Source organism: Gymnoscopelus braueri (assembly GCF_963280865.1).
Source record: "Gymnoscopelus braueri genome assembly, chromosome: 22".
In the NCBI taxonomy this organism is placed as follows: domain Eukaryota; kingdom Metazoa; phylum Chordata; class Actinopteri; order Myctophiformes; family Myctophidae; genus Gymnoscopelus; species Gymnoscopelus braueri.
Genome location: NC_137624.1, coordinates 2918821 through 2940426, shown reverse-complemented (window position 1 = coordinate 2940426; position 21606 = coordinate 2918821). Strand labels below are relative to the sequence as shown.

Below are 21606 nucleotides of genomic sequence, written 5' to 3'. Positions count from 1 at the left end.
CCAATTTTTTGGCATTTCATTAAAGGTGAACCCTTTCAACAAAAAAAAAAAGTCCCTGTCCTGCCCTCCAATTGGTCCAAAGCGTGACGGCCAGGCTCTTGACTGGTACCAGTAAGAGAGACCATATTACCCCTGTCCTGGCCTCTCTCCACTGGCTGCCAGTTCGGTTCAGAATCAACTTTTAAGTTTCTCCTTTTTGTTTACAAAGCTCTTAGCGAGCTGGCCCCCTTTTACATCGCTGACCTTTTAACCCTTTCCCTCCGCCGCTAAGGCCCGTCAGGTCAGCTGACTTGGGAATATATAAGGTTGACAGCCTTTGTTGTCGCAGCCCCTAGATTGTGTTCTCTATCAGATCTGGCCCCTCTATTGAGGCTTTTAAATCTTTTCTATTCACAAACATTTGAATCCCCCAGATATGGTTGTTTTGTTGTTAATAAATGATAAAAAACGTGCACGCGTTTATTATCTTGTTGTGTATTTGTTCTGTACAGCACTTTGGTACAATTAGCTGTTTTTTTAAATACATTTGATTTGACTTGATTCTTGCCACAGTGTCCAAGCTGCCGACCGACAACATGGTCCAGCTGGATGAGCTGGAGAAAACCAAGAATAATGGCTCCATAACGGCGTCCAGGGAGGACTTGAAGGTAGAGATTTTACATACTATATCTAAATGACTTGACCCATTAAGACCTGGAACACATCTGTGTCACTTTAGATTTCTTTGGCTATTCAAAAATAGCAGATATACAAGCTCATAGCATGGCACCGAGTGCCGCGCTATGAGCTTGTAGATACGCTATTTTTGAAAAATCGCGAAAATGTTTTTTTTTTTTACTGTTAACACATTGATTGCCAAGAACGAGTTAACTCGTTTTTACTCGTTTTTAAAATCCATCACTTGATTGCCAAGATCGAGTTTTTAAGAATCGTTTTTAAGAATTTTTTTTTTTTAATTTTAATTTTTTTAATTTGACCCAAAGACCAAGGAGATATGATTTTTCAAAGATCTAGACTCCCATCCACTTCCTTGTTAACTTAAAACTTAAAAAAGTCTGTATCTCGGCTCCTGAGTACTTTTTTTGTTCAATGAAAAATCTCTGGCAATAAACTGCAAAAAATCTGAAATAACTCTGGCAATCAATGTATGGTCCTTACACACCGGGCGATTTTTTTCATGCGAATATGTTTTTTTTTAAAACCTTATAAAGTCAATGCAAGCTTCCACACCAGTTTCGCGGAGCGAAAAAAGCGTCTTTTAATTATTCGGAACGAGTCCGAATTTTGCGTATATTCGCATATTCGCCGGTGTGTATTTTCGCCTTTAGGATTTAGAAAACATTTTTAAGAATCGCCTCAGGTCAGGTGGGTTAAAATGAGAAGTTGGGGAAAGGTGACCCCTTCTGGTAGCAGACAGGAACTGCACAAGTGGATGAAGCTGCTGTTGCTTACACTGTATTGACAGTACCTCATCTACAAATGAACATTGTAAATGTCTAGCATTTAAAACCAGACACGTTTGCAATGCTCTGGAAGCCTCTCTACTGTAAAGAGTTTAAATTAAATGCATATTGATGATACAAGTATCCTTATAGTATTTGTTTATAGGCGAGTTTACAGTAGTTGAGCTTAGCTGTTCAAACACCCTTTTCCAACATTTCGTAGCTGTCGGACAGAAACCTTGTGTCTCCATATTTCAACTGTTTCTTTTTGGTAAATCAATGCTCTACTTCATCATACAAAACTGTCGCACAAAAGTAGTGAAAATAGCCGATCTACAAGCTTGTGGATCGGCTATTTTCACAAATAGTTTTTTTATATAATGATAAAAAAGGAACGGTTTTGGACATAGGCTACACGGTTTCCACCCGACAGCAATGATTTATGAAACATATTTATTATTTATTAGAGAATGCCCAAATAACAACAGTGTTTTTCACATTATTTCATAATACAGCATTTTAAAAAAAAGAGATTGGTCGCTCTTGCCTTTTTTTAAAGTACAAGCAAGGCCTCGGCGGCGTCAACAACGACAACGTGCCGGAGCATCTGGAGAACGGCAACCAGCACGTGAGCGACCGCTACGCGGGCCTGGCCATGTCACAGCAGGCCAGAGGAGGAGGAGGAGGAGGGGACATGCACATGGTGGCCTCCACGGGCGTGACGGCCTGCAGCGACATGTCCCTGTCCCACAGCACCGAAGAGCTGTCGCCAGAGAAGAGGTGTCCTCCTCACGCTCAGGTACGATACTGTTGTGACTGTGTTGATAATCAGTGTAGTAGGTGCAACAGTTAATCCGTTTAATCGATTATACCTAATCATTGTTGTCGGCAGAAACCATCTCCATATTTTATCTTTCTGTGTTTTTTCATACATTAACACTCTACTTGATACTGCAGTGTCACAAAAAAAGTATCCAAAATAGCAGATCCACAAGCTCGAGACAAGAAGTTTTGAGCTTGACGATATGCTATTAGTGATATTTTTTTTAAATGTAGCATCACAATCATTTTAACCAATTTAACCATTTACACGTTGGCTATTCAAAACTTGCAGATCTACAAGCCCAAGCTACAAGCTTGTACATCTGCTATTTTTGCTATTTTTGAAGATTTTTTAAAAATATCGAAAATGTTTAGAAACTTTTGAATACATTTTTTTTTCTTTTTTACATAAATCGTCTCTTCTGGCACAAAACGTTTTCAGATGGGGATCCGCGGCCAAATACATATAAATTTTGGAGGTCCTTGGCACGAAAAGGTTTTGAGAACTACGGCAATAAAGGTCTTATCTATACATCTCTCTCTCCAGATGAGGTCCCACAGCATCACCAACATTGAAACGGGGGGCATGAAGGTGTACTCCATGGATGGGAACGGTGAGGCGGGGGCCAGCGGCCGCATGATGAGCGTCGGAGCAGGCCCCGGACCGGGGGCTCAGGGCCAGAGCATCGTCCGGAGCAAGTCGGCCTCTCTGCTCAACGATCAGACGCTCCAGGTAGGGAGGACTTTCTTAAGCCGTTTACTGTGTTTTATCCATTGCTTTTTTCCATTCATCGAATAATAGACAAGCATTTTGTTAGTTGAATCAACCCAGAAACATTCGAATAGACTTTTCTATTAATCAACTACATCGATTATTCTGATTAATCACTTAGGCCTTGTTTTGTAATTCGGCGAAAATAGCTGATCTACAAGCTCACAACGTGTCGGCTATTTCCAGCATTTTTTCCAAAAAAGGTATTATTTAATTAACCCCATGGATGAGCATGTCATAATAGGCAGACATTTGGCCAAAATGTGTCGCATTACGATGCATTGTAGATCGGCTATTTTCGGTGAAGAGATTTGTTGTTGCGAGGAAAAAAGAAAGGACCAATAGACCCCTGGGGTACCGTGGTCAACAAAGTATATATGGTTTAACCCATTGAAACCGGGAACGCATCGCTGCTCATAGCACGGCAGTGAGTGCCGTGCTATAAGCTTGTAGATCTGCAAAAAAAAAATATCGTGAAAATGCGTGCAAATCTTTGAATACATATTTTCTAAAGTGGACATATTTTGTCAAATGTTTTGTTCCAGGGACCTCCAGAAACAAAGATTTTAGTTAATAATGTTCGCTTTAAACAATATATATTCAAAGATTTGCAATGTTAAAGTTTTTTTTAAAATAGCAGATCTACAAGCTCATAGCGCGGCACCGAGTGCCGCGCTATGAGCTTGTAGATCTGCTATTTTTGCACAGCCCAAAGAAATCTAAAAACGACACAGATGTGTTCCCGGTCTTAAAGGGGAATACCACTCATTTTCAACATTGAACTATGTCTTTAATACACCTTAGAGCTGTTGTGTGGAAATAAGAAAAAAGTCCCCCCCCCTTCTATGTTGCCTAGAACTGGATAATTGATTGAGATCATGTGATCAGTGACATACGCAGGGTGTGCTTTTGGCTGAGGGGGCGGAGACGTTAAAAAAATCTTTCTTCCTATTGGATTAAATGAATGAGTCGTGTTAAACTCTTGCAGCCCCATCTCCAGGTGTACCACAGCTCCTCAGCCTCCTCGTCGGACCTGCTGTCCAGCTCCAAGCCCCCTGCCAGCGCCGGCAGGTACCCGGCCTCCTCCAGCATGGCCATGGGCCTCCCTCCTCCCCAGTACAACATCCAGTACACGAGCAGTGGCATGTCCAAAGACGGCCTGTGGACCCACAGGTAGGCCTGCAATTATTAAATCTTTGACTGCCAGAGTGATAGTCTAAATAGTGTCACCCCACTGCCAGCGAAAAAGAGCGATTCTTACTGTACCTTTTGAAAAATCATGGAATATTCTCCGTGACCTCTGTCCTCGCGGTGATCGGCTGGTTACACGCACAGGGTTCCCGTTAAAACGTATTTGGCAGGCATTGTGTTAACTTGTGGTTTCATTTTTCATAAATTGCTAACCTACTTCGTCACACTACAGTATCACAAGCTCAAAAAAATTGCACATTTGTGAAAAAGTGTGCAAATCTTTGAATATATATTTTTTAAAGCGAACATTTGTAACTGTCGAATGTCTCAACAAATGTCTTTGTTTTTGTCTTTTTCATGTCAAGCAGTCTTTATCTTAGTCCAAGAAAACATATTTTTATTAGTCTAGTTTTAGTCGACAAAAACTGTTTGTCATTTTAGTCATGACAATTATATTAGCCCCTTACTTTTTTTGTCAGCAGATAATATAGAACATTTCCATCTAATCTAAAAATATTTCACATAGCATTTCCTCTCATCCTTTTGATGAAAATCGCAATTTTAAGGAATACATCCAGACATGGAACATGTTCTAATTGAACTTGTATATTTATTTTAAACCATAACAATTCACAGACACACCAATGCTTGCACTAAAATAAATAAAATACATCTCAGATGAAAAAATGAGTAAAATAAAGTGCCTCATGGACTTGTGCCACTTGAAGTTGAACCCCATCATCTATATTCTAAGGGGAAAACATAAGCCAAAAAACTTGTAGAGCTTGTAGATCGTCTATTTCTGGCAAAGAAATTTGGAGTAGAAGGAAAAAGCAGTCCAACTAAGTACAGAGTACAGACAGAGCCAACTCAGGTCAAGTTTACCAGTAAGTGGTTCTCATGGAGAATGAAAAAGGTGACAGATACCAGGGTAAATATAAACTACTCACAAATCATTCACTAGTAGTAATGTGATTGATTGATTGATTGAATACTGTCTTTAGAAGTTTGCAGAAACAAAGCACATGATAGTACAGTTCCAATACAAGGTCAGCTAAAAATAATAAAAAATGAAAATAAAAAAACAATTGGCTTGTTTGTGTCCTAATGTTATTTTGGAAACGGTGAGTGTGTCACCTAAAGATTACTTGTTTGCATCCATGTATAGCTGCCCACGTGTTTTGTGCACAGTCTGCACACTGGGTTGTTTACAAGTTACTATAGTTCGCTTGCTGCTACTAGATTTATAGCAGCAAGCAACATGACGTTCCTATCATGACAGTCATGACGAAACTTCAACCAGTTTTTTGCACTTTCTCAATTTACAGTCGTATATCTACATAAACGTTCGGATTTCAAATATAAAGTGCTTATTCCGTGGCCATGGATGTTACAATTTACTTCGGGTGGGTATAAGTACCCGTATCTTCCCTATTGTTCAATACAAAGCATTTTAATCCGATTGGCGGTCATTTTCTCATAGAGTTATAGTGTATCAGAGTGCAATTACACCTCCCAACCGATAGGGTCACGTAGTTGAAAGCATGGAGAAAATGGCCACCGATCGGATTTAAATGTTTTTTATTGAACAATATGGACAATATGGGTACTTATGGGTTACCCGAACAGAATTGTAGCATCCCTCCCCCCAGGCCATGAGGTAAGCACTTTATATTTGAAATCTGAACGTTTGTGTAGATGTACGGGCAGTAAATGGACAAAGTGCAAACACCAGGTGTAAGTTTATCCTATCGCTACATGCTAAGAAGCTAACGTAAGTTAGTCAGCATTAGTTTGGGCACTTTGGGGTCGGATTAGTGTTTTTGTTGGAACATTAAGCCGACACACAACACCACGTTTAATGTTACGTTGTAAACAACCACCACCAAACCTTTTGTTAACTTAAATCGATTTATTTGTGGTGAACGCTTGTGTCTCTTCAAGTTTGTTGTGTTTTTCCCAGCTATCTTGTGACCAGGTCCCTTGCCTTCGGATAAAATCAAGCATTGTTTTGTTCTCCACATCGATGTAGCGAAAATGTGTCCATATATCACCTCTTTTCTTTCTCCCGAGCAAAGCATTTTACCGTTTTATTTTGTAAAGTTTAGCTCTGAAATCTGAATCCTCCTGCCATTTATTTGACGGTGGTGGTGAGACTGTGTGTGTGTGCGCGCGCGGCTGCAACTCTGAAAGGGGGTGTGTGAGCTGCGCTGCACATCAAAGGAGACAGGGAGTGACAAAATCATATAATATATTATTTCGTCTCGTCTTTGTTCGTGAACTAAAATGGCCATAGATTTTAGTCCAGTCTTTATTTAGTGAACTATATTTTCGTCTCGTCTTTATTAGTCAACGAAATTGCATAATGATTTAGTCCCAGTTATTGTTCATGTGGGTGGTGGTCTCGTCTCGTCTTCGTCCTTTGAAAAATGTAAAAAACATATTTCGTTTTCGTAAACGAAATCAACACTGATGTCAAGGACCCCCAAAATTATCTCAAAATATGTTGTTCCAGGGACCCCCTAGAAGCAAAGATTTGAGTTAAAAAATGTGTTGAATATATGTATTCAACACACGGTGCCGCACTATGAGCTTGTAGATCTGCACATTTTTTAATAGCCAAAGTATAAAAATAATGGTTATAGCTAAAATCTAAAATGACACCGATGCATTCCCGGATTGAATGGGTTAAATGCCCAAATTCGCAATTATTCATGTCACAATTAATCGTCGACTAAACTGTCATGATCATACCAACCCCCTCTACCCCCCCCCCCCCCCCCCCCCCCAACAGATCGCCCGTCCCTCCAGAGCACCAAGGCTACCTCCCTCCGCCTCAGCACTCGCTCGCCAACACCAACTACTCCAACCGGAACCAGGCGGCGCCGCCGTACCCGTCCTCCCAGAGAGGAGGGGGTGGGGGCAGGCCTCCTTCTCTGGGGTCGGCCGACGGCATGTGGGCCAAAGACCCCCGGCTGCAGCAGCAGCCCCGCAGCAGCACGCTGCAGAGGCAGAGCAGCAGCTCCTCCACGGCCTCCATGGGAGAGCCCCGGCGCATGCAGCAGGTCCCCGACGGCGACTACATGACCTACAGGTGAGGTTACCCGCTGCACCCAGTGGGTGGGCGGTGGGCGGTGACCAGAGTACGTTTACTCGGGTTCGAATCCGCCACGGTGCATCTGCCTTTGTCGTGCGTCTACACCAGTGGTTCCCTACCAGTGGTCCGGGGACCACCAGTGGTCCTTGAGGGGGTTCCAGGTGGTCCCCAGCTAAATGATGGAGAGTTGGTAACCAAATGAACCCTTATAGATCTTTAACTCTTGAGAGCGTAAAATGAAACCAAATGGACCCTTGCGGGTCCATTTGGTTTCATTTACGCTCTCAAGAGTTAAATGATTTGTATTCATCTGCATTACTTAATTAAAGAATTGTTATTTTGATCAAAGTGTGCCTGTTATCTCTCCTTGTGGTGCCACATCAATACAGTATGGAATTTTGACAAAAAAATTGACAAATCATAACAAATCGTAACAAAATATATACGTTTTGGGTCTGAGAGGCTAAATCTCATCAAATGGTGGTCCCTGGCTCAAATGGTGAATAAATAATGGACCTTGATATGAAAAGGGTTGAAAACCACTGGTCTACAGGAACACGATTGGGCCCGTGTTCGGTGGGAGTTCATACCTGGTATCCTATAGTTTCAAATGTACAGAATGTTATTTAGAAAGCATGATGTCAATTGAAGCTAGAGTTCACGTTTACTCTGCGTATTCCCTATCTCACACTTTTCTAAGTCGCTCTGGATAAGAGCGTCCGCTAAACGCCTGCTAATTGTAATCGCACACAGGGACATCCACACGCTGGGCAGGGGCCCGTTGGCCATGAGCCAGGCCATGCAGAGGCCCCTGTCGGCCCGCACGTACAGCATGGACGTGCCGGGCGTCTCCAGGCCCCACAGCGCCCGGCCGCAGCCCCAGGACCTTCCGGAGAGGACCATGTCCGTCAGCGACTTCAACTACCAGCACGGCAGCCCCGGCAAGAGGCCCAACAACGCCCGGGTGAAGTCGGAGCACTCTCTCCTGGACGGGCCCGTAGGGTTAGGGGGCATCGGTGGAGGGAGGGTACCGGCCGACTGGAGGGACCAGGTCATGAGGCACATCGAGGCCAAGAAAATTGAAAAGGTAAGGTGTCCACAATAACTCTTGAAACTTAAACTTAAAACCCAATTTACACCCAGTGCCAATTGTCTAAGTGATCCTGGGCGCTACACTCCCTCTGCCAGCCTAGGGAGAGCCTGGAGCCGGGCTCATGCCTTCTTCAATGCATGAGAGCTAGCAAGCTGCTTCTTATCACCCGTAAAAACTAAAACCTCTGTATAACCCATTTAGACCGGGAAAGAATCTGTGTCATAAGATTTCTATGGCTATTCAAAAATAGCAGATATACAAGCTCATAGCGCGGCACCGAGTGCCGTGCTAGACAGACGGTCCCATCCAATCACCTGCCAAGTAGCTTGGAAAAAAAAGTGACCGCCCCTTCATCGATTGTGCTACCGAGGTCCCAGATGGAAGTAGCCTGTGAAACAAATGACGCAAGCTTCTTCCATCTGGCGGAGTCAGGTTACCCTGGAACAATATATTTTACAAATGTTCGCTTTAAACAATATGTATTTAACCCTTTAAGATTCTAAAAATGATTTCATTTTTTTCATTTTTTTTTTATCTATTTTTTTCCCCCCCACAATAAAAAAAAATAGCAGATCTACAAGCTCATAGCAGATCTGCTATTTTTGAATAGCCAAAGAAATCTAAAAATGACACAGATGCGTTCACGGATTGAATGGGTGAACCTGTTGACCACTAAAGGAAAAGCAGTCTTTCAAGCCGGACAACTATTCCACGATCTTCAAACGCTATATATCGAGTCTGTAACTACGCCTCCGGAAAGCTGGGAACGGACGCTGTCGTCTGTAAAAGTGTAACTCGTCCATACCCGTCATTTCCCTGGACTCTCCCTGTTCCAGGTGTTTCGCCCAGGTGGCCGTGGTTTTGACTCATAGTTTCTGTGAGGTAAGGGTTATATTAGGCATAGTGTTTATGAGGATAGCCATAGGCATAGTTTTTGTGAGGTTAAAGGGGAATACCACTCATTTTCAACATTGAACTATGCCTTTAATACACCTTAGAGCTGTTGTGTGGAAATAAGAAAAAAGTCCCCCCCCCTTCTATTGGCTGAGGGGGGCGGAGCAATTATCCAGTTGTAGGCAACATAGAAGGGGGGGGGGACTTTTTTCTTACTTCCACACAACAGCTCTAAGGTGTTTTAAAGACATAGTTCAATGTTGAAAATGAGTGGTATTCCCCTTTAAGGTTAGGTGTAGGCATATAGCCACGACCACCTGGGTGAAACGCCAAAGACATGGACATGATATCCGAAGCGCTCCGCCACTTGACCGTTACAAGCTCTAATGAAAAAGAGGAGCAAATTAACTTTTTTTCTAAAGGCTGCATGTTACGCCTCTTCTGTGTTATTAACATGTACAACAGAGTGCTAAAGCCTACTAACTCAACCATGTGCCTGATAACGTTATCCGCTGCATGTGCCAGATTCTATTAACTTTGTTATTGCTGTATATATGTATTATAGAGATGCACGATACTGACATTTTGGGCGCTGTTTGATTACCGATTATTTGCACGGTCAACTCGACATATTGCAATACAAAAAAACTGTGCATTCTTATTACTTGATTTATTGGGCCTAACGATGCACATATAAGTTCAAAGTCTTCAAATCACAACAGGCCTTTTCAGCTTAAAATTCAAGCATAAATGTTATACAATTTAATATCGGCTAAAACCAATATATTATTTTGACATCAGTTTGATACCGCTATAGCATTTTTAAGGCCGATATTGCCGGTAACCGATATGACGACAGATGAATCGTGCATCCCTAATATTTTATGTCATCACTCATTGGTGGATTGCATGGCTGCCACTTACTGTATGTATGTGTGTGTGTTTGTCGGTGTTGGCTGTTCTTTGTGTGTCTTCTCTGTTCAGAATGTGATGTCTCGCTCGTATAATTCCACTTATTCTTCGCTGAGCTGTTCTCGCTACGGAGGCAGCTCTAGGGACATGCATGCCAGCCACGGCTCTCTGGTCCTTAGTGCCAGAGATGGACCGCAGTCTGGAGCCCCGGGCTTCCCTGTGAGTACCGTCACCTGTAGCTAGCCACCTACCTGTCACCTGTAGCTAGCCACCTACCTGTCACCTGTAGCTAGCCACCTACCTGTCACCTGTAGCTAGCCACCTACCTGTCACCTGTAGCTAGCCACCTACCTGTCACCTGTAGCTAGCTACCTACCTGTCACCTGTAGCTACAGTAGCTAAATACCGCAGCTCCTCTCAAACCAGGGCTTGTAGCCTAGCTCCTGCTACGCCTGATTTATGCTTGGTTTGCCCATCAAGCATACATTCTGCCGAAAATAGCCGATCTACAAGCTGAGCTTTTTTTCGTTGCACGACAGACGACACCAGTGCGCAACTAAATTGGCCATAAAAAGTTTGGAAACTTAACTTCGGTCGATTATATCTCCCCTTTAATAATACCAATTGGTATTGTGTTTTATATCATTTTTGAAGAAAATAATCTTTTAGCTCCTTCTAAATCTGACACTTAACCCCTTCAATTGAGACCATCTCCTGTTTTCACAGTATTCTATATATCTTTGCGGAAAATAGCTGATCTACAAGCTCATAATGTGATGTGTTGTCAGCTCGTAGATCTGCTATTTTCGCCAGACGTTCGCCCTTAGAATAGGGACACAATCCCCGGCTCATTTTACCTCTGCTGCCGTTTCCCTCCAATCAAACTGTAGCGTACTTTAAAATTAGATGCGGTTTGCATCACAATGTAGTTAATGGTTGGGTAAGTGATTTTCTTTGGTTAAAACAAGTGTTAAATAGCTCTATATTCTGATAGTACTCATTAGAGTGTTTTTTCAGTAACATGAGTCTCCATGTCTCTCCAGCTCTTTATTGAACAGAAAATGCACTTTCACGTTAGGATACCAATTTTATCCAATCAGGATGGAGAACATGATACAGATTAAACAAGTGAAATTGGAAGTGATGACACAAAGAAATGAGCAGACAAAATTGGAACTGGAACCATAAAAATGAAGCTGATAAATGGGTACTCTCTCCTGATTGGCTGAAATGTTGTCACCTACCTGAAAATGTACTTTCTGTTTATTAAAGCGCTGGAGAGACGGGGAGACTCATGTTACTGAACAAACACTCTATAGCAATGATTACTATCAGAACATAGAGCTTTAACCTCTTAACAAAAACCTTGTGTTCTAACCTAAAAATATCACTTACCCTACCTTCAAAGAGTTTTTTTTTTGTTGGGGGGTTGTTTACCTGTGATCATGGCTCCTCGAATCATTTTGCTCATTTTCATTCATATCTTCACTGCTGCATCACTTCAGAATGACTTCCTAACCTGTCACTTTGTGTGTGGAGGTGAAAAGTGTGTATGAGAGGTAAGTGGTAGGAAGTATAGCTAGAAATGTCCTCCTGAGAAGAAACGGGATGATTCTGTAGATCTCTGGTTCCCAACACAGGGGTCCAAATGTACGTTCACCGGACTGTAACTCTGAGAGTGTGCAAAATGGCACCAAATGGACCCGTAATCCATTCGTACGCTCTCACACTTAAATACACAAATGAGGATTTTACAGAGTAGCTAGGGGGCCAAGAGATATTTCTGTACACTCTCAGAGAAACGGACCCGTAAAAGCATCCATTCGGACCCCTTGGTGGTCCCTGGACCCGACGTTGAGAAACAGTGATGTAGATTAGCTGGTGAGAGATGTTAGAGAGTGTGGTGTATAGAGGTAAAGTATAGAGGGTTTAATTGGTTGATAATTAAGCCGTGATTAGAATATTTGTTAATAACAGTGTTAATCCATGAAGACCGGGAACGCATCTGTGTCATTTTTAGATTTCTTTGGCTATTAAAAAATTGCATATCTACAAGCTCATAGTGCAACACCAAGTGCCGCGCTATGAGCTTGTAGATCTGCTATTTTTGGGGGAAATCGTGGAAAATTCTTGGAAAAAGTATTTTGATATATATATATATATATATATATATATATATATATATGTTTTAAAGCGAACATTTTTAACTCAAATCTTTGCTTCTGGGGGTCCCTGGAACAACATATTTTGAGACGGGGGTCCGCGGCCAAATACATATCATTTTGTGGGTCCTTGAAAAGTTGGAGCACCACTGATATAGCAACATACTGTTATGATTTAGAAAACATTTTTATATATGTATTTGCCTGCGGACCCCCATCTCAAAATGCTTTGTTCCAGGGACCCCCAGAAGCAAAGATTTGAGTTACAAATGTTTACTTTAAAAAATATATATATTCAAAGATTTGCACAAATGTTCACGATTTTCTACAAGCTCATAGCACGGCACTCTGTGCCGTGCTATGAGCTTGTAGATCTGCTATTTTTGAATAGCCCAAAGAAATCTTAAATTGACACGGATGCTTTCCCGGAATCAAGTTTTTTAGCGCTATTGCTTGTAGAATATTCAAGTGAACAGGCAGAAGGTGTGTTTAACCTGTGGTTGCTCTGTTCTCTCTGTCTGTAGGATGACGTGTTTGGTTCCCAGGGACCCCCGGCTTACACCATGGACCCCCACAGAAAAGTAGGCACAAGCATCTGTTAACTTCATTAAACTACTGAAGCTGAATATGACCCGTAAAAAAAATACAGTGCAAGGGTTCAGCGTTGAGAGTGCAATAATTTTTTCGTCCGGTTTCCAGTCAATGTTGCATTAATAATAAATGTTTGTATCGTACGTCCAAAAGTGTATTTTTTTTTAGGAAATGGAGAGAAAGAGAACCTGTGTTCCAATGGATCCAATGTAGATATTATTTAGTTTTCAGTTATTCACTTTTCATTGGTTCAGAATCAGAATCAGGTTTATTGTCACATCACAAGTTTACAAGGTAAAAAAGTGGGTGAAATTCGCTTTCGTACATCGTTCCCATCGCAACGCTATTTCCATGGAAAGAAGAGGGGGAAATAAAATATTAAAATATAATATACTGTAGTATCAATATTAATAAAACCCACAGTTAAAGGGATAGTTCACCCTCAAAATGACTTTTTTTCTATGGACTGCTCACCCCATGGAGACTTGAATTCATGGAGATTTTTTTGTTTTTTGTCGCATTCCTAAGCCAATAATTTGATGACCGGCAGCGGTTCCGGTAGGAGACTCCTTTTGTGTCTCCTACCGGAGCCACTGCCTACCGGTCCGCTGGTCATAAAATTATTGGCTTAGGAATGCGACAAAAACAAAAACATATACTTTTTGGGTGAACTATCCCTTTAAGCACTTTCACTTGAAAGTTCTTCTAAAATTAACGCATTGTGAGCTTGTACATCGGCCACTCTTGTGCGACAAAGTATAGGACATAAATTTATGGGGAAAAACTCAAATCTAAAGCATGATGGTATGAGGTTTCTGCAGTCAATATAAGCCAATTAAATAAAAGAATAGCAGTAGCATTAAGAAAGTGTGTGGGTTGGTTCTAGTGCCTAAGGTGGTACAGTTTTATGTCAAGTACAGAACACCCTTGGGTTATACTTTAACCCATTCAGATTTCTTTGGCTATTCAAAAATATCAGATATACAAATACATATCATTTTGGGTGGTCCTTGACATGAGAAAAGTTTGAAAACCACTTATTATAGCAACATATGTTTTTTTTTTAACCCTCAGGATTTAGAAAAGATTTGTAGAATCCCCAGAAGCAAATATTTGAGTTAAAATGTTGTAAAAATATATAGCCTATTCAAAGATTTGCAAATATCCTCAAAAATGACACACAGATGCGTTCCCGGTCTCAAAGGGTTAAGCACATTGGCCGTCCACAGCACGTCTTCTCTGCACTCATTCATTAATCAATGTTAATTATTGAGGGGAGGCTTTAAAAGAGCTTAGTGTTCCAGGCTGTATTCTCACTGGACCACTGACCGCCTCACAGAGGGATTGGAGGATTGTGTTGTCAATGGTTCTAATTAGAAAACCTGTCCGCACTCTTATGTCCACTTCAAGGCACATTTCTACAGCAGGGCAATTCACTGTGCTTTACATGGCATTAAGACAGACAAAGAAACACGTTATAAAAGAACATTTGAACAGTTAAACTAGTTATTAAAGAGGTAAAAGAATAGAACATAGGAATACGTTCAAATAAAACGGGAAAATAATTAAATTACAGTGTGACCATAGACATAATATAGGTAGACCAAAACGTTGTGCTTGCTTTGATAATTTCTGCTGTAAGTGAAGATTTCTTTTACCCCCTCTTCTAATAGCACAAGATCAGAAATGTATTTTGACCTTAAACAGAATCAGAACCAACTTTAAATGTCGCATCACAGGTTTACGGGTGTAAAGAAGTGGGTGGGAAAATTATTTGTAAGTAAAAGATAAAACCAACTTCCGGTCGGTTGAACGTTGCGGTGAAACGGTGTTCCATAAACTCGTCTGTTCCACACAGGTGCCTTTAATGAACGGTCAGATGGCTCCTCCCGTGCGGCCTCAGATAAGCCAGGCACCCATGGGTGCTCCCATGGCCCGCCACCCGTCCCGAGAGCAGCTCATCGACTACCTGATGCTCAAGGTGTCCCACCAGCAGGCCCCGGGGCCTCCGCGCATCCCACCGCACGACACCCTGCAGCAAGAGGTCTGTGGCCCAAAAAAAATAAAACCATTACTGGAACATTCTAATTCTAAGCGCCCCCTCGTGGACAAAACAGTACACTGTCAAAGCAACATAGCATGAGGAACATGACATGCATGCTATGAACATTACAATACGCGGAATATTAACATGAAAATGCTGTGTTTGAAATTATCTCAAAATGCAGGGGAAATATTGCAGTATAATTTGTAATCAATAAACTTTACGAGAGCCATAAATAAATATTGTATATTTATTTCCAATTTTAGTTAATCTACAAGCTTTGAGTTTATAAGTTTAGGCAGGATAAATTGGGGAGGGGATCATTGGCAAGTAATGATTAATAGGGCTATCTTTCATAATATTTTATGTTATTATACTATATAAACAGTTCATAACTGCAAGCAGAAAAAAATGTAGTTTTCTCAGCGGGGTGACTGTCAACTGTCTCCCTTACAGACATGCAAAAGTGTCACTTTTCAGCTACAGTCACCTTTTTGAACCCAAATAGGGCAATTGTGTGACACCTGACCCGAAAGAAAACATCATGTCACCTTTTTCACCTCGGCGCTGTTTGCATGCCTGCTCCTTGACTTGGAAAGGAGCCAGCTAAGGTGGCATCTAGTACGGATTCTTCCTGGGTGTCTCCCTATTGGGAGGAGGCCCAGGGGCAGACCAAGGACCAGATGGTGGGGAGCATGTCGGCCTTGGAACGCCTCGGGATCCCCCAGGATCAAGTAGCTAACTTGGGCAGGGAAAGGACCGTCTGGAACTGTTACCACCGCGACCCCACTCCGGAGAGAATGTGTGTTTTCATGATCCGTACTAATGTATGTGTGTGTGTGTGTGTTTCTTTTTCCTGTAGATGCGTGTGAAGGTAGAGAAGAATCCAGAGCTGGGCTTCAGTATATCGGGAGGAGTGGGAGGAAGAGGGAACCCATTTCGTCCAGATGATAATGTATGTACTTATACACCAATATCATTGCTGTTTACAAAGATATCTACACGATAACGTACTTTCACACTAATATTATTAGTATTCACAGCAATGGCTTGAGCCTTATTGATTTACAAAGGTGTTGTGAGTTTTTTTTGGGGTTAAAACAAGTGTTTGTTCAGTAGCCAGGGATCCCTCTGACTCCCTCTGATTTCTTTGGGCTATTCAAAAATAGCAGATCTACAAGCTCATAGCGCTATGAGCTTGTAGATCTGCTATTTTTGAAAAATCGTGAAAATCTGTGCAAATCTTGGAATATATATATATTTTTTAAACTAACCTTTGTAAAATAGTTAGTTCCAGGGACCCCCCAGAAGCAAATATTAGAGTTACAAAAAATACATATATATATATATATATTTGCACAAATGTTCATGATTAAAAAAAAAATGCAGATCTACAAGCTCAGCACTCGGTGCCGCCCTATGAGCTTGCACATCTGCTATTTTTGAATAGCCAAATACATTTTTAAATGTCACGCAGATGCGTTCCCGGTCTTAAAGGGTTAAATAAAGGTCGGACACCAATTTCATCCATGCAGGAGAGAGTACCCATTTATCAGCTTCAGTTTTATAATGTTCCATTTCCCATTTTGTGTCATCACTTCCCTATTCACTTGTTCATCCTGTATGAGTTCTCTCTCCTGATTGGATAAAATTGGTAACCTGACCTGAAAAAAAAGAAATATGTTTACTAAAGGGCTGGACAGATGGGGAAGACCCTTGTTATTGAACAAACACTCTACAGCAATGATTACTATCAGAATATAGAGCTATTTAACACTTATCTAACTAAGAATGATCACGTCCAGCACGTTTTTTTAAGCCTGGTTTGGGGTAGGGTCACACATACTGAAGGTGAGTAGAAAAAAAAACTGTGAACTACCCATGATGTCTTGCAGACTGTGACCAGTAGGGCTGCACGATATTAGGAAAATAATATATAGGATATAGTGTGCAGCCCTAGAGGGCAGTGCCAGTTTTCTGCTGTGTAGCTTGTTTAACCTCATTATGTCCAAAACGGTTACTTTTCAGGATTCAAATCAAAACATTAGTAGCAGCAAGCTCAAAACGTGTCGCTTGGCGCCGCATTTCGAGCTTGTAGATCTGCTACTTTTGATACTTTTGGTGTAATAACAGGTCTAAATGGGTTATAAGTGGTTAAACATTCCACGTACTGTTGACAATTGTGTCTAGAACTGTCTCTACAGTATATTCCTATCTGGTTCCAGGGTATATTTGTGACGAGGGTCCAACCAGAAGGACCTGCATCCAAGATCCTTCAGCCTGGTGACAAGATTATCCAGGTACTGTAAACTGCTGCTGGCCAATCACACAAAACACACACTACACTCATGTCTATTAGCTATGAATATTGAGCCATATTATTATTACTATGCTCATTTATTAATATTTTTCGCTATTGTTATTATCATGTTAATATAATGTTTTTCCTCGTATGCTTCTTCCCTTACTCCCCTATTGACTCCCGCCACTACCAGAGATTATTATTATATATTTTAGTTTTTTTCATGCTTATCACCCAAATGCAAATATAGTTGTAAAAGAGATCCATGCATTGTTAGACTTTAGTACGAGGTGGCGTTGGGGTTCTGACATGAAATGAAGATGATGAACTATGTAATCTCGTTTATATTTGTCTATGTAAATGAATTATTGCAAAAAAAAAAGTAAATAATAATAATAAAATAAAAAAAGAAATATTGAGCTAAAAATGACAGTCCACATTATTCTTGACATTGGCAAGAGTCACTGTCGTGTGGAAACGTATGTCTGAAACCATTACTTTTTAGGAAATGGGGAAAAAAGAACCTGTGTTCCAATGGATCCAATGTAGTTATTAGTTATTCACAAGCTCTTTTTCATTGGTTCACTAATTATAAAACCCACAGACACACATAACCACTTTCAACCTGGCATCCGTAGCTGATCTAAAAACCCACATCAGGGCTTTTCGTGAGCTTGTAAATATTCTATTGACATAACTTTTCCTCCACACTCTCGTTAAACATACGTTTACACAGTGGTGGAAAGTAACTAAGTACATTTACTTAAGTACTGTACAATTTTGAGGTCTTCGTACTTTACTTGAGTATTTCCAATTTCCAATACTTTTACTTCTACTCCACTACTTCTCATAGGCAAATATTGTAACTTTTACTCCACTACAATTATTTGAAAACTTTAGTTACTTTTCAGATCTAAATTATGATATTATAAAACATACGTTAACCACTTTAGCCCTGTTTTATACATAGGCTATGTGAAAATAGCCGATCTACAAGCTCACATGCGACGCGTTCTGAACTTGTCGATCTGCTATTTTCGAATATTTTAGTACTTTTACTTTTGGTAAGTAAATGTTTTATTCCGGACTTTTACTTGTAACAGAGTATTTCTACATTGCAGTATTGGTACTTTTACTTAAGTAAAGAATTTGAGTACCACTACTGAGTTTACATATGGAGATGGGTTTCTGCCCAAATGCAACTACACGTAAAAAAAAAAAAATATATTTAACAACAACCCTAAAACATCAAATTAATCATAAACGTGTCTTTTCGCAGGTGAACGGATACAGCTTTGTGAATATCGATCACGGGAACGCCGTGGCCCTCTTGAAGACGTTTCCCTGCACTGTGGATATGATCATCGTACGGGAAATGGTCGCTTAAAAAACAAACTCTGAAAGACTTTTTATTTCCACTGACAAAGACACTGACCTCCGCAGAGAAAAGAAAAGAAGAGAGATCCGAGGAGGACAAACGCAAGAAATATAACTTTCACAACTTGTATTTTTATACATAAAAGAAGAAGAGATTGGTCTAATAGATGAGATGTTTGGCTTGGGAACTCTGTCTTTTGGGTGAAGGAGATCTTCTGAAACCTTTTTGATCAAAATGGGAGAAAACACTGGTTTTAAAAAAAACTTTTTTAATTTCAACGACACCCCGACATAACTCTGAGAGTGTACACATGGAACCGAATGGACCCATGGTCTATTCGGTTCCATTTGTACACTCTCAGACTTACAGACCCCCAACTTTGAGAGCCCACTGGGATATAACCACTGAATGCAGTGATACATACATGAGGAGAATCATGGTTAAAAAAAAAGAGACCAGCACTGTGGGGGATCATGGATCATTTTTTACATAAAGGAAGAGGAGGAGAAAAAAAACCCTGAAGATTATGACCTGCTCCTGCATAAAAGAATTACTGTGCCCTGTACAGACAATGATGATTTTAATTTTCTTTTTTATCTCAATCAACAACAACAACAAGAAAAATAACTCATTTTAACCCTTCATCATTTTTACTTTTTGTCTTGATTTTTGTTTCTGTTAAGATGGGACATGAACTGTAGCGTATCCACTAGGGGGGCAGGGATTCCCTCTCTTTCTATCATCCGATTTGCCTTTACCTTTTTTTTTATCTGACATTTTAACTTCTTTTTTTTAATTTAAGGAGAAAATGAAACCACTCATCACATCGGTTGTCGTGCGGTGCGTGTTCGGGGGGGGGGACAGTGTTATGTGCTTTTATTTTTCTTTGTGAAGACGAATGTAGAACCTGGCAACGCTTATTTTTTTTTTAATGAATTATCGTTTTCCTGGCAAGAAAGAAGAGTCCAAAATAAGGAGAATAGTATAGAATGGCCAATCATCATCCACCTCTGCCTCTATATACAGTACCATGAACTACTAACTGCATACACACAAACTATGTCCCCCTGTTTAAAGGTAACTGAACCGCAAATGTTTGCCATATCACTTTAAGGGTATTTCACTGTAAAACATTTCCGGGGTCATTTTAACGTCTACTCTGGCTTTTGTGAGCGCCCCCAGACAGTTTTTTAAGTTGCTTGATTCAATATTTTGATATTTGATATTCCTTTGATCAGCCCTCCTCCATGAACCCAGCGTCACATCCTTGGTTCTGGTGAGTGATATTGTCCCTCTAATGCTTATGTGGACTGAATTTTTCTATTTTTTTATTTCTTCCTTTTTTCTTTTTGAAAAAGGAAGGAAAACTAAGAAAAATGTTAAATGTTAGTCCCCTCATGCATTAGGGAGGACAGTATAGCAGGGACGTGTGAGTCTAACATGGAGTTTGAAGTTTAATGAGCTTATTTGGGGAGGGGTAATGAAAATGAAAACTAAATCTAATCTATATCTAATCCAAATATTGACTCAAGCAACTTGGAAAAACTGTCTGAGGTGCACACAAAAAAGGCCAGTGAAAATGAACTCAGAAGTGTTTTAAAACAAAATAACCCTTTAAAAACCATGTCAGATCACTAGACCACTGCCTGTACTATGACCAGTGTCCATGAAACAAAACGCCTCATCATACGACATCATGCGTCACAACTTCCTGGGAGCTGAATATAATGCCGTTCACATTTTTAATTCGGAACAATGTAGGGGCACAGAGTTTATGTCTGTTTAGTTTAGTGGTTCTCAAACTGTGGGTCGAGGCACACTGGTGGGCCGTGACAAGTCCAAGTGGGACAGCCACACATCATTATTGACATAACATACAACTATAGTTTCAATTTACTATATCAGTAATCTGTACGCACTCATTTCCCAATAGAGGCAAATTCTATACCCTAATTTTTTTTTTTTAACCCCTTTGAACCCAGCCTCCCTATTTTGGGCATGAAATTATAGGAAAACATTTAATTCTTTATTTTTTAAATCTACAAGCTCACAACATCTCATGGCGTTGTGAGATCGCCTATTTTAGCTATTAACACAGGTGTTGCCTTGAGATTTTGACTTGCCCCTCGGTGTGCTTTGGACACTAAATGTTTGAAAACCACTGGTTAGTTGACCTTTTTAATCTGCCTTTCCACTAGTAGGCTGATGCTGCTTTTACACTGCTAGCTACAAAACGTCACCTTCTTAAAATAATGGCCTACCGTATGCAATTTATTTCGGGAACGGCATGATCTTTTCAATCATTTTACCAGAGATGAAGAGCTGATTCCTCAAAAGATTACGTAGGCCATTATTTTAAGAAGGTGACGAAAAGATACAACGCTACAAAGCGACCCAGCAATACCTGTCGTTGATGGTCAAGCATGCGTCCAACGAGCGAGAAAAAAATAAAGGAAAATATAATGGCTAAATAATTAGTTTCCCCAGAGTGAGTGGAAATGGTGGAAACGCACACATTTGTTGTTATTTTTTAGCTTTGTCGCTGCAGTTGAAGCCAGCTCAACGTGGATTGTAGCTTTGTATCTTCATGTCGCTGGCTTCCGTTAGAAATGAATGGTAGCCTGTTAGCTTTGTATCTGCCAGTGTGAACGCAGCATAACGGTTTGACCAGGAAACCAGGTGGCGGTTATGCTAGTTAACCAAAGCATGTTGGGTAAACACGGAACAGACAGACAGGAGGTGCAGGAGACAATGTAAGAAGTGCGATGGAATCCTCACAACAGATGGAATGGAGTCTGGACCTCCTTCCTCTTCTGTTTCTAATAAGGGCTTCATCTTTCAGGCAGCCATTAATGACTAGACATAGGGCTGGGCAATATATATCCATATTATGTCCATATCATGAT

The 21606-nt window shown here is 40.7% G+C and overlaps 1 protein-coding gene across 3 annotated transcripts in view; it reads left to right on the top strand.

The window, feature by feature from the left end:
* erbin (erbb2 interacting protein) overlaps window positions 1-20651 on the top strand; it is a 113393-nt gene extending 92742 nt beyond the window's left edge. The window contains exons 22-32 of one of the 3 annotated variants that reach the window (XM_080418566.1): window positions 553-647; window positions 2002-2241; window positions 2812-2997; window positions 4037-4209; window positions 7022-7321; window positions 8078-8411; window positions 12910-12966; window positions 14835-15020; window positions 15883-15975; window positions 17246-17320; window positions 18602-20651. In XM_080418566.1, the coding sequence (XP_080274692.1) occupies window positions 553-647; window positions 2002-2241; window positions 2812-2997; window positions 4037-4209; window positions 7022-7321; window positions 8078-8411; window positions 12910-12966; window positions 14835-15020; window positions 15883-15975; window positions 17246-17320; window positions 18602-18709 (1847 nt within the window). In that variant the 3' untranslated portion in view covers window positions 18710-20651. Of the gene's footprint in view, window positions 1-552; window positions 648-2001; window positions 2242-2811; window positions 2998-4024; window positions 4210-7021; window positions 7322-8077; window positions 8412-12909; window positions 12967-14834; window positions 15021-15882; window positions 15976-17245; window positions 17321-18601 lie in introns of all 3 variants that reach the window. The other 2 variants (XM_080418565.1, XM_080418567.1) reach the window with 2 other exon arrangements.
* The last annotated feature ends 955 nt before the right edge of the window (window positions 20652-21606 follow it).